This window comes from Herpailurus yagouaroundi, unplaced genomic scaffold, assembly GCF_014898765.1.
Source record: "Herpailurus yagouaroundi ecotype Mexico unplaced genomic scaffold, PumYag 187, whole genome shotgun sequence".
In the NCBI taxonomy this organism is placed as follows: Eukaryota; Metazoa; Chordata; class Mammalia; order Carnivora; family Felidae; genus Herpailurus; species Herpailurus yagouaroundi.
Genome location: NW_024412418.1, coordinates 717,987 through 731,092, shown reverse-complemented (window position 1 = coordinate 731,092; position 13,106 = coordinate 717,987). Strand labels below are relative to the sequence as shown.

The 13,106-nt window shown below is 56.7% G+C and overlaps 1 protein-coding gene across 5 annotated transcripts; it reads left to right on the top strand.

Moving 5' to 3' along the window:
* TKFC (triokinase and FMN cyclase) lies at positions 1–13,043 on the top strand. 5 transcript variants are annotated; one of them, XM_040494962.1, is made up of 18 exons: positions 1–105; positions 1,483–1,598; positions 4,178–4,367; positions 5,483–5,593; positions 5,668–5,849; positions 6,604–6,682; positions 7,013–7,102; positions 7,855–7,889; positions 7,970–8,054; positions 8,146–8,235; positions 8,752–8,868; positions 9,185–9,304; positions 9,445–9,582; positions 11,422–11,528; positions 11,633–11,736; positions 11,874–11,907; positions 12,013–12,102; positions 12,473–13,043. In XM_040494962.1, the coding sequence occupies exons 2-18, from the start codon at positions 1,596–1,598 to the stop codon at positions 12,632–12,634; spliced, it is 1,737 nt and encodes a 578-aa protein (XP_040350896.1). In that variant the 5' UTR covers positions 1–105; positions 1,483–1,595; the 3' UTR covers positions 12,635–13,043. The 5 variants fall into 5 exon arrangements, with proteins under 5 accessions (XP_040350896.1, XP_040350897.1, XP_040350894.1 ...); XM_040494960.1 differs by having other exon boundaries at positions 33–128; positions 12,473–12,634; XM_040494958.1 differs by lacking the exon at positions 1–105 and adding an exon at positions 135–340 and having other exon boundaries at positions 12,473–12,634.
* The last annotated feature ends 63 nt before the right edge of the window (positions 13,044–13,106 follow it).

Here is a 13,106-nt window from a genome sequence, read left to right as displayed (position 1 = left end):
GCCCCGCCCCTAGAGGCCCCGCCCCGTCTCTTACCGCCCGAGTCCCGAGTACCCGGATGAGGGCGAGCTGTTGGGGGTCCTTAGGAAGCGGCTGCGGTTTTGGAGGTGGCTGTTGCGGGCGTGAGCGGGTGGGGGCCCCTTCCTCCGCCCTCGGAACCGACCCGCTGCCCTCAGCCCCCGTCCGCGTCTTTCGCCCAACCGAAGACCCCCGTCCTCTCTCTCTTCCATTGCTCGGAGAGTTCTCGGGGCTGATCTCCCTTTTGGAACCGGAAGTACTGCAGAGGTCTAAGAGGGTCAGGGAGGGGGCAGCGATTTGTGCACCTCCCAGACTGGAACCAAGGTCCGGACCTCTCTCTCCTTAGCATCCCCAGTTCCTCCAAACTCAGTCGGTACCCTCACCTGGCCCTAGGATGATCGATCACTCTGCCTTACCCCGAGGACACCAGGAGCCTCACTTTTCCTCTTTTAAACTGTGTTTTATTTTTCAGATATGGGAGGGCCCGCTAGGCCACTTGCCCTCATTATTAGTGCCCCCGTTGCTTTAGAAATTCTGACCTCAAACACAAAACCGGAATTTCCCCGGGTGAGACCCATAATGGCCCAGGAAAGCAGTCCTGCAATTTCCAGGCCACTCCACCTCAGAGAGGCTTTGCAAGGAAGGAGTAGGAGGAGGACCACGTGGCTTTGAGCACCTACAGCATGCCACAGAGAAGGCAACCCCCATTTTACAGATGAAGAAGCTGAGGCTCAGGGGAATTGGTTTACCTGAGATCTCCCCAGTAAGTCAGGCAGAGCTAGGTGGGGACCCTGGGTGCAGATTCTTTCTATTGCAGATGCAGAGTGAGCACGAGACCTTGGATGACCCCAAGATACCTCTGAACAAGGCTGCACTGAGAGAAGCTAAAAAGTCATTGCTGTTTACCTACGTAAACAAGGACTCTGCCTGACTTAGGAAGCACTGAATAGCCAGTAAAAACAACACAGGCTTTGTAGAAAAACTAGGCCTGAGTTTGAGTCCTGACTCTTACCAGTATGACCTTGGACAAGTCATTAGAGCTCTCTGCCTCTTTCCCAGAAGTAAAATGGGGTCACAGACTCAGCTGCTCCCTTCCTGGTGTGGTGCCAAGACCAACTGCATGAAGATCTTTATAAATGAATTCACTGCATGCGATGCCCATATAGGAGTTGAAGTTACTCCGTGGGTAAACGCCCCTTAGTGATGAGGTGGGTGCTGTTCTTGGGCATAAAAGCAGCCCTGTGCCCAGCATGGATCAGTCTGTCTTCTGGCAGCCAAGTGCAGGTGTGAACCTTGGTCAGCCCCATGCTCTTCTCCATTCGCAGCCCACGTACTAGAGTTTGGACTTGGATCAAAGTCTGGGGTAGCTCCCTCATTACTAGGGCCCTGGGTGCGTGATTGTGCCAGCAGGGTGCCAGTAGGCTGCCAGTGCCTCCAGCGGCTCATACTGTAATCCTCTCCTACAGGTGCTCCTACGACCTTTGCTGTGCTCAGACCCAGGTAGTACCCACGGGATCGCCCAGCCTCTGGCAGCTCAACGTGAAGGCGTGAACTCAGCTTGCTTCAGAGCCTCCCCACCATGGTGAGTCCCATGGGGGCCAGGGCAGAGGAAGGATACCGTGGCCTTAGAGCAGTGGGGGTGCCAGCCCTAGGCATGCTGGAGTTCCTTACACCCTGACAAAAAGACGCTGCTGCCTCCTGAGGTTCACAGAGGTTATGAGAGGAGAGGGGGTCATCCTCCCTCTCAGGGCCGGATCTCTGCTTCCCTCCATTTCCCAGCTGGTCCCAGCCGGGCCCGGGGCTGCAGCCTCTCAGTCCCTCCAAGGCCCATCTGCCCCTGGTCTCGGTCATACATTTAGATTAAAACATTCCCAGGTGCCTATTCTGTAATAGACACTGTAGCAGTCACAGGAGGAGTCACGAAGGATCTGGTGCCTGTTCCTGAACCTGAGGCAAGTGTGGGCTGGTCCCAGAGGTGTTCCTTACACCCTGTGGGTGGTACACCTCTGGTACACTGTGGGTGGCCCAGCATGCCCCTGGGCCTTACTCCAGGTCCACTCTAGAACTAGATCTGAACCAAAGCAGGCCTTGGAGAGATGTGCGTTCACATTTCAGCCTGTCACCAACCAGCTGTGTGACCTTCTTATAAAAGACTTGATCTCTCTGAGGCTGTTTTTTGTTTTCCTCACCTGCCGTGCGAGGCATATTAGGGCCCACCTCCAAGTGGCCGTGAGGTGTTAATCAGACCCGAATCTGGGAGTCCTCACTCAGTGCCTAATCAACTTCCTTTACTTTTACTTTTCTAACCTCTCGGGCCACTGGGAACCAGGGTTGGCACGGTTGCCCAAGCCCCCACTTCTGCTTCTGGTTGCAAATCCCAGGCAAGACTGACTGTCAGGAATGGCAAGGGGACACCTTCTTGGAGGCTGGTGGCTCTGGAGGCTGGGCTTGAAGTTGAGACCAACTCAGAATTTCTTTGCGTATTCCAGTCCCCAGAGGGCTCTGCGAGCCACAAGCCCATGCCCTTACTAGGGCAAGACTTCTGTCACTCTCCGCCTCCCTTCAGCCCCTCGGGAAAGCAGCATGATAAGGCTAAAATGGGACTATCTTTGGAGCCAAGCAGACCTGGACACTCACTGGCTGTGTGACCCTGGGCAAAGTCACTAAACTATGCCTCGGTTTCCTCTTCCAGGCTAATCTTTCCTGCATAGTGTGGTTGAGAATATTAAATGAAACATGCCCAGAAGCACTTAGACCCAGACCTCGCTCTCAGTCACTACTTGGGAACAGAGCCAGTCTTATTATTCTGCTCGCTTCCTGCTGACCTGGGCTGCTCTCCTAATCCCAGAGCAGGTGGCTCGGCTTTGGCCCCTGCCAGAGTTTGCACAAAGGAACCGGATGCCCGTAGGTTTAGGGAAGGAGCCTCAGGGAGATGCGCCTTGACAGGACCTGGCTCAAAGCCGCCCTGGACCACCAGGCGGCGCTGGGATCCTGCCCTCTGGGTCCGTATTAGGCTCTAGTGTCTCTTTGGGACAAAGGCAGAACCCGCACCCTAGTCTGCAAGCCTTGTTCAGCTAGCGAGGTAGAAAAAGGGAGTAGCTGCCTTTTATTCAGTTCTGACCCTACAGCAGGTATACACTCTAGTTTATTAAGTCCCCAATTTGCCAAGGAAGACAGAGGTCAGAACGGTGAGGTGTCTTCCCTGAGCCTTCACAGCCGATGAGAGGCAGACGTGGGCTTTGAGCCCAAGCGCTCGTGACTGCAGAACCCAAATTCTCTTCTACTCCAGTCCCCGCGCTGGCCGCCTCTGCCTGCACCCTGTGTCAGCTCGGCTCTCCCCTCAGGCAAGCTGCCCCACACCCTCCCAAGCGAGGTGTCCCATGGCCAGGTCCCACCTTCTACTTGTGAGGACCTGCCCACCTCTTCCTGACGGTCACTGGTTGCTCAGGTCATTCTAACTTGCTTCCTGGCCCGGCCACCATATGCTTTCACACCTCCAGACCCTGGCGTGGACTCTCCCCCCCGCGACCTGGAATATCCTTATCCTTTTTCCCTACCCCGGGCCTCTCGTGCCCTTTCCCTTCCTACCTCCTACCTGTCCTCACAAAGATTCTCGGGATCCACCGAGGACACAGTGCATTCCTCTCGTGCTGTACTTCCCACAGCACGTGAAATGATCTCTCTGCACTTCCATCAAGGGCAGGACCAGCGTTCTGTTAACTCTTTGCACACAGTGCCTAGCACTGGGCACACCAAGAAGCTCAGGAAATGTTTGTCCTGCACCAGAGGCCCGGCGGGAACAGGGTGCCTCCTCCAGGCACAGGAGCCTCGGCCTAGGGCTTCTCTTCCTTAGAAGAAGACTGTTGGGCCCTAATGTTACTGCTTTCGGTAATACTCAGGATTCTAGGTCCCCTCTTTTATTTCTGCTGAAGCCATTCTCCCAGCCAAATTTCACCCATAGTCCAAAGCGCTTCATAAATTTTGCCCTGAATAAATGATCCCAAATTAAGAGAACTCCCAGAAGCAGCCACCTAAGAAAGGCATGCCCAGTTCAAGGAACTGCTGGGCCTTTGGGGTCTCCCTACGGTTAAGGGGTCCTAGCCGCAGCAGCGTGTCCCTGCCAACCACACCTGGAGCCTCCTCCCTGCTCTTCTCTCGCAGACATCCAAGAAGCTGGTGAACACGGTGGCAGGCTGTGCCGATGATGCCCTTGCTGGCCTGGTGGCCTGCAACCCCAACCTGCATCTCTTGCAGGGCCACCGCGTGGCCCTCCGTTCTGACCTGGACAGCCTCAAGGGCCGCGTGGCACTGCTGTCGGGTGGGGGCTCCGGCCATGAGCCTGCCCATGCCGGTGAGTAGTCTGGGCAGAGTGCACGGGCTCCTGGGAGATCCTCGGGGCTCCTGGGTGTGGAGGACAAAGCCCCGGTCGGGTCCCGGTTCCTCCTCTCCCAGTCCCTCAGGCTGAGATCCGGGGCCAGTCGTGGCCTTTCTCTGGGCCTCGGTCTCTGTGTCTCTGAGGCACAAGGTTGGACCAGATGACCTCTGAGGCCCTTCCAGCTCTGCGAGTCAGTGATTCTGTGAATCCTGGCCTTCCAGGCCCACGTGACCCTTCCCCTCCTCCATGAAGCCTTCCTGACTTTTCCAGCCTAGAACCGTATACTTTTTCTGAATTCCCACCCTGCATTTTCGCATATAATGTGGACAGTCCTAGGTTGTTTCCTGTTCAGTGCCAGACATGGGAGTTTTCATTGAGCAATCCTGGGGGGCAGGGACCGGGCTTTGTATCGTCTGTACCTTTCCTGTCTCCCTCGGCAAAGCCATCCATCCACTGAGCACCATTCACGAGAACCTGTTGTTGCCTGGCACTGCTTTGGGCGCTAGGCATGCACCAGTGAGTCAGAAAGATAAGGTACCTGCCCTCACAGAGCTTCTGTTCTCCTTTGGAGATGCGGTAACCAGGTAAACACACAGTGAAAGAGCATTCCAGGGGCATCTGGGTGGCTCGGTCAGTTAAGCATCCGACTTTGGCTCAGGTCGTGATCTCACCGTTCGTGGGTTCGAACCCTACATTGGGCTCTGTGCTGTCAGTACAAACCCGCTTCAGATCCTCTGCCCACCCCCCTCTACTGCCTGTCTGCTGCTGGTTCTCTCTCCCTCTCCAAATAAGTAAACTTTTTTTTCTTTTTAAAGAAGAGTGTTCCAGAGCGTGCAAGTCAAGTAGCAGAGACAGGAGAGCAGGGTAAAGGAACAGGGAGTCACTGGGGATGAGGCAGGGACTTGCCTCCGGGAGGTCAGGGAAGGCCCTCCGAGGAGACAGCCCCTGAGGAAAGGTCTGTGGAGGGTGACCCAGGTGTTCTTTCAGCACTGAGCACACAGTAGGCCTTGCCAAACCGTGAAGCCCAGGAGCACGGGAAACCCTGGGGACTGCAGGCCCAGGTCCCCAGCGAGCACCCGCTCTGTCTCCAGGTTTCGTAGGGAAGGGGATGCTGACAGGGGTCATCGCAGGAGCCGTGTTCACCTCCCCGGCGGTGGGCAGCATCCTGGCAGCCATCAGGGCAGTGGCCCAGGCAGGCACAGGTAAGCCTGGCATGCAGGAGGGGCTGCTGCGGGGAGGCCAAGCACTGAGGGGGCCCTGCCGGCTGCCTCTGCAGTGGGGACCCTCCTCATCGTGAAGAACTACACTGGGGATCGGCTCAACTTCGGCCTGGCCCGGGAGCAGGCCCGGGCTGAGGGCATCCCCGTGGAGATGGTGGTCATCGGGGATGACAGCGCCTTCACCGTCCTGAAGAAGGCAGGCAGGCGGGGACTCTGTGGCACAGTGCTCATACACAAGGTGAGATTTCCCACCCGGGACACTGGCTGGCCGGCACCCCCCACCCCCAGCCTGCTCTTTCCAGCCAGCCCACCTCCCAAGAAGCCACTCCTTCCCCAGTGCGCCCTGATCCAGGAAGCCCCTTCAACTACCTAAGCAGAGAATAGAAGCATTCTCCCGGACCTTTCCCTCTCCTTTCCCCACACCCACCCAGTTGCCCTGTCCTAGTGATCCGACTCCCAAATGCCCCTATGACGCACGTGCCCCAGAGCCCTGCCCTTCCTGTCCCACCCTTGGTTCAGGCGCCCATGTGCTCGTGCCCGGGTGGTGGTCGCTGCTCCTCCCTGGGTTCCCTGCCAGCTTCCTGCCTACCCCTCCAGTATGTTCCCCACCCTGCCCCAGAGGTTTTGAAAATGTGTATCTGACCAGCTTGTTCACCTGCTGAAAGCCCCCCAGGCTTCTGAGAGTCAACCAGGGTTCCTTGGCCAGGCGTCCACTGACTAGCTGTGTGACACTGGACCAGTCACCTCCCTTCTTTGGGTCCATTTCTCTGTTTGCAAAGTCTCTTCTGGCTCCCAACACATTGGGGTTCTTGAAGATTCCTGGCAAGTGCACTATGAACGCAAGAGGGTGCATTCTTCTGCCCTAAATGTGGTGGGCCGGGTTGAGGTGATGGTACTGAGATGCCCTCTTCCCAACTAGAAACTCAGCCCCAGCCGGTCGTCTACCCCTAAGTGGTATGGTGACCCCTTCCCCTCATTCTGTGCGGGTGCAGGTGGCAGGTGCCCTGGCTGAGGCAGGTGTAGGGCTGGAGGAAATCACAAATCGGGTGAGCGTGGTTGCCAAGGCCATGGGTGAGTGCTGGCCCAGGGATTTGGGAGGGGCCGGTGGGAGGTTGAGGCCGACCTTGGGACTGACTAGGAGCAGGTTCCCTGCAGCTGCATAGGAGGGCTTTCCAGGCTACTCCCCAGGGGCTGAGGGAATGTCTCCTGGGGGAGCTCCAGGGGACAGGTAGCTTGGGTCCCCAAGCTGGGTTTTTCTTCCACCACCGAGGTGAAGAGTCTGGTGGCCTGTGTCAGCCAAGAGGCTGCCGTGGGCAGAGCTCCCGAGGTGTCTCTGCTGCCTGGCCCGATGCCCAGTGCCAAGAGCAGGATCTTTCTCACGCCTTGTCCTCATTCCCGCAGGAACCCTGGGAGTGAGCTTGTCCTCCTGCAGCGTCCCTGGCTCCAGACCCACCTTTGAGCTCTCACCAGATGAGGTGGAGCTAGGCCTGGGTGAGTTTGGGGCCACCCCTGTCCTGGCCGTGCCTGCGCCTGGGTCTTGCCCACGTCTTATGCCCTGGGAGCTTTCCTCCCTGCTCACCTGGAGCAGGCGCCAAAGTAGTCTTTGTTGTTGGGGTTTTTTTTAAGTTTATTTAAGTAATCTCTACACCCAACATGGGGCTTGAACTCACAACCCCAAGATCGAGACTTGCATGCTCTTCCGACAGAGCCAGCTGGGCACCCGGGTCTTACTATTTTTATGTGGGCACTTGAGGCCCTTCTGGCCTGGCCTGCCTGGTCTCTTTACCTGCTTTACTGTCCACGCCCAGGGCTCTGGCCATGGGGGCTCTGTGCACCACCCACCTCCTTGTCTTTGTTCACACCACTTCTGGGCCCCTCTACCTCTGCCAGAAATCAGCCCTTCTTTCAAAGGGGGTCAGAGGCCACCCAGCTCCCGTCTTCCTCCCCCCACGCTTCCGAAGTGATAGGCAGAGGCCTCAGGTGGCCTCGCCGTGATTGCCTCTAGTTAAAGCTACTTAACTGGTTAAAAGTTAAGTAGTTAGGTTCTAGCTGTCTCCACTACCCAGCCATAAGCTCCCAGAGAGCAGACTGTGTAGCTTTCATTATTCTGTCCATTGCCCCCGACACTCCTCACATACACGGTGCCTAGCCTCGTGCTGAGTACTTAGTAAATCCTTGAGCAAAACATGAGGAGCAAATCCGCAGGCCCCGAGTGGGTCCACGGTGACCAAGTCTATCCACAGGGATCCACGGGGAAGCTGGCGTGCGCCGGATAAAGGTGAGAGGACTCCGTGGCCCAGGCTGGTGTAAGACCAAGGCCTCCCAACGCAGCTCACCCCTGACTCATCCTTCTGACAGATGGCATCCGCCGACGAGATCGTGACACTCATGCTCGACCACATGACGAACTCCTCCAACGTGTCCCATGTGCCCGTGCAGTCTGGTGAGGGGCTGTCACGCTGCCTCCCAGCCTTTCCTCCCACTCTGGGCAGGGGGCCTGGAGAGTCTCACCTAGGTGTCATGTCTGCCCACAGGCTCCTCAGTGGTGCTGATGGTCAACAACCTGGGTGGCTTGTCATTCCTGGAACTGGGCATCATGGCCGACGCGGCTGTCCGCTCTCTGGGTGAGCCCTGCATCGGAAGGGGACCTCCCCGACCCCTGGAGCCCTTTGAAGCCAGACATGAGAAAAGCAGCCAAGATGGGGTCTTGAGATGGCCCAGAGCAGGGGCGTACAGGCAGACGAGCCCAAGTCAGGCCATCACTCTGCCAGCTGATGACTGGATGCCTTGAGCCTGTCTCCTTGTCAGCTAGGAAGTGGCAACAGTAGTACCTGCTTTATAGGGTCGTTACGAGAATCCCATGAGATTAAACAAACATAACGCACTTAGTATACGGCTTGGCACCTGCTGAGAACTCAGTAAAGGAGACTTGTAATTACCTCTCTTCCTTATAGAGGGGGCACCTCCAGGGAATGTGGTAATTCGGGGCATCCCTGAGGGAATCTGGCCCTCTCCCTACTAACCTCAGGACCCTAGCTTCCAAAGTCCTTGTTTCTCTCCGTTTCTTTCTCTGACGCTCTGAGGACAAGTGCCCACCTTCCTCTCCTTCCCTCATGGACCTCCACACTCTGGTATTGCAGAGGGCCGCGGGGTGAAGATCGCCCGTGCCCTAGTGGGCACCTTCATGTCCGCCCTGGAGATGCCTGGCATTTCTCTCACCCTTCTGCTGGTGGATGAGCCTCTCCTGAAACTGATCGGTGAGACCTGGAAGCTGGGGTCATCCCAGCCTGGCCTCCTTGTGGCCAGGAGGAGCCATGGGGACTTGGAGACACCCCCTCAGGGACCATGACCTCTGTGGAGAGGCCCTTTGTGGCTTCTCCAGCCTTCAGCTCTCACTTGAGGCATTGGTAGTAGGATCCTCCCCAGGGACCCTTCACACTTCCCTTGTACACAGCAGGCACTCAGTACTTGCTTGTTGAGATGGAGGGAACCAGGCACAGGTGGGGAGTCCATGTCCCACTTAATCCCTGACCGGCTGACCTGTGTCTACAAGAGTCATCCTGCTGTTCCTAGATGCTGAAACCACCGCATCAGCCTGGCCCAACGTGGCCAAGGTCTCCGTGACCGGGCGGAAGCGGAGCCGGGCAGCCCCTGCCGAGCCTCTGGAGGTCCCCGATTCCACTGCCACAGGAGGTACTGAGCTGTGCTGTTAGGGAAGTGGCCCAGGGATTTGGCCTGAGCCCCGAGGGGTGTGGGGTAGACAAGGGATCTCCTACCCATGCCTCCCCACACGGGTCAAGTTCATCCTCTTCCCCGCTGGCCTCCCTCTCCAGGCTTAGCCTCGAGGCAGACGGTGCTTGTGCTGGAACGGGTGTGCGCCACCCTCCTGGGCCTGGAGGAACATCTGAATGCCCTGGATCGAGCTGCCGGCGACGGGGATTGTGGCACCACCCATAGCCGTGCTGCCAGAGGTTGGTGCCAGGGTCCCTCTAGGGTTAAGAGAGGAGCTGATGTAGAACATTGGTTCTGAGATTTTGGCATTTCACGAACCAGAACAATTTTTTTTTTTTTTTTTGGCGTTTATTTATTTTTGAGACAGAGAGAGACAGAGCATGAATGGGGGAGGGTCAGAGAGAGAGGGAGACACAGAATCTGAAACAGGCTCCAGGCTCTGAGCGGTCAGCACAGAGCCCAATGTGGGGCTGAAACTCACAGATCGTGAGATCGTGACCTGAGCTGAAGTCGGACGCTTAACCGACTGAGCCACCCAGGCGCCCCGAACCAGAACAATTTCAAAAGCACTGGGAGTGTTCACATGGGATGGACAGCTTTTATTTTTCCCTGAGGTCATTCATAGGACCTGGCATCCCTTTCACCTGTTTTCATAAGAAAAGGTTCTTCTAGGGGCACCTGGATGGTTCAGTCAGTTGAGCATCTGACTTCAGCTCAGGTCATGATCTCACAGTTCGTGAGTTCAAGCCCCGTGTTGGGCTCTGTGCTGACAGCTCAGAACCTGGAGCCTGCTTTAGATTCTGTGTCTCCTTCTCTCTCTGCCCTTCCCTGCCATGCTCTTTCTCTCTCTTAAAAATAAACATTAAAAAATTTTTTTAAGGAGCACCTGGGTGGCTCAGTCGGTTGAGCGTCCAACTTCGGCTCAGGTCATGATCTCACAGCTCGTGAGTTCGAGCCCCGCGTTGGGCTCTGGTGCTGACAGCTCGGAGCCTGGAGCCTGCTTCGGATTCTGTGTCTCCCTCTCTCTGCCCCTAACCCACTCGCGTTCCGTCTCTGTCTCTCTCAAAAATAAACATTAAAAAATATTTTTTTTAGAAGTTTCTTCTAACACTATAAATGTAGAAATGTTGTTATTGCAGAATAAAATATTTTGATAAAATTACGTATGTACATATGTATGTATATACGTAAGCTCTAGGCCCAACATGGGGCTTGAACTCACAGCCCCAAGATCAAGAGTCGCATGTTCTACTGAGCCAGCCCGGTGCCCCAGTGTGTAATCTTTTATAGTGAATAATAACTTTCAGATTCAAGGAAAACTCATATAATTGTCCTTATGTTTCTCAGCTTACCCAGACTAACGAAAGGCTCTTAATTATCCAGCCACCATGGGCTGGATTCCATCAAGAATTAGGCCCACCCCGGGCCTGGCACTGCTCTGCGGCTCTGAATACAATAGTGAGCCAAGCAGATAAAACTCCCTGCCCTCGTGGCATGGGTGGGGGAGGCAAACAGCCGACGAGGAGTATCCAGGAAGGAGGACGCAGGGCAAAGGGCTGAGAAGTGAAGCAGGGGCTTGAGGCAGGGAACGCCAGGCCGAGGGTGTCCGGGGCATGCCTCAGCTTCTGGGTGACAGGTGCCAAGGTCCCTGTCAGTCCCGGTTTCCCACCGCTCTGCAGACTGCCCAGAGGGTGTAGAAAAGGAGCTTTGGGGGGGGGCGCCTGGGTGGCTTAGTCGGTTAAGCCGCTGACTTCGGCTCAGGTCATGATCTCACGGTCCGTGAGTTCGAGCCCCGCGTCGGGCTCTGTGCTGACAGCTCAGAGCCTGGAGCCTGTTTCAGATTCTGTGTCTCCCTCTCTCTGACCCTCCCCCGTTCATGCTCTGTCTCTCTCTGTCTCAAAAATAAACAAACATTAAGGAAAAAAAAAAAAAGAAAAGGACCTTGGGAATCTCCCGAGGTTGGATTCCTCAGCCTCTTCCTGTGGCCATTACTTCAGCCTGGCAGCGAGGCCTGGGTGCTTGGTTGGGGTCCAGACAGATGGGAGAGTCTGAATTCTTCGATGATTTTCTGTCTGCAGCAATCCAAGGGTGGCTGAAGGAGGGTCCACCCCCTGCCAGCCCTGCCCAGCTACTCTCCAAACTGTCTCTCCTGCTGCTGGAGAAGATGGGAGGCTCCTCTGGGGCGGTGAGTGCCGGCAGCCCCTGGGACCGGAGGGCTGACAGAGGGATCCCCCCGGTTGGCTAAGGCCCAGGCCAGCCCCGTGTGCTCAGCATTTTGGTCCTTCCCAGCTCTATGGCCTGTTCCTGACTGCGGCGGCCCAGCCACTCAAGGTCAAGGCAGACCTGCCAGCCTGGTCTGCTGCCATGGATGCCGGCGTGGAGGCCATGCAAAAGTGAGCCAGAGCCCCGGGCCTGAGACCAAGGGTGGGCTGGGGGCAGTGGATGATGTCACCCACTCCCAGCCAGGCCCCATCCCCACTCCTAAAGTGACTCCCTGCAGGGAGTCCCACACATTGTCTTTCCCTGCCAGGTACGGGAAGGCTGCTCCAGGGGACAGGACTATGGTGTGTATTCAGCCCAGCCCTTCCCTCTTTTGAGTATAGAGGCCCTGAAGGCCCCCCTCTGTGGCAGGGCCTCTCCTCAGTCCCCTTTCCCTCCACCTTGTCCAGCTGGATTCCCTGTGGGCAGCAGGACAGGAGCTCCAAGCCTGGAAGAGCCCAGGGGCCAATCTGTTCCATGTTTTGACGAAAGCAGTTCAGGTGAGTGAGGCTGGGACCCAGCCACCCAGGAAGACAGGCTTGGAGCCACTAGGTTCCCATCTCTATGTGACCCTGAACAAGTTAATATCCTTCCTGTACCTGTTTCCTCCTCTGAACAGCGAGAGGAGTACCTATCTCAGGGGTACTGTGAGGCTAAGAGAGATGTGCAGCCCCAGCACAGTGTCTAGGACATAGCAAGCCCTCAGGAGATGGTAATTCTTGCCCTGCCAGACGTATGTGAGAGGTGACCTCTCCACCCTGGTGACAGTACTCAGGGCGTTGATAGGGCTGGGGCAGAGGGGTGCAGGGTCCATGGGAGGAAGGAGGCCTGGTGGCTTGTCTTTGAGCCTGCTCCCATGTTCCCACTCAGAGTGCGGAGGCTGCAGCCGAGGCCACCAAGACTATGGAAGCGGGAGCCGGGAGAGCCAGTTACATCAGCTCTGCGCGGCTGGATCAGCCGGACCCTGGGGCAGTGGCCACGGCCGCCATTCTCCGGGCCATCCTGGAGGCCCTGCAGCACGAGCGTGTGTGAGCGCCTCCTGGGCCTCTGTGCCCCTCTCATCGCGGCTCAGCGGTGGCCACTGGCAGTTCCTCCTGTCTTCCAGCTGTGACCCTCCCTGTCCCCTTGCCCCCAGGGCCTGTCCTGAGTTTGGCAGGGAACCCTCTACCAACCTCCAGAATTCCTACAGAAACTGCAGGCCCAGAGTGGGTCATGTACCACCTTAGCGCTGCCCTTTCCCTCTTCAGGGAGGTCGAATTCTGGGGTCATGCTGCTCTGCCCCAGCCACCTCTAGGCCTCAGTGATAGGCATTTTCCTTGGGTGGCAACATGGCCTTTAACTGGCCATGCTAATTTGGTTTTAAGGCTTCCTGTGAAAGGCCTTCCGACCTTGACCCTGAGCCAATGTGAAAAACAAGCAAATAAACCACATGGAAGCAAGAGCTCCGGCTTCTGCTGAGGGAGATTTTTCCTACCAATACACCAGGCACTAAGGCCTCAGCCTC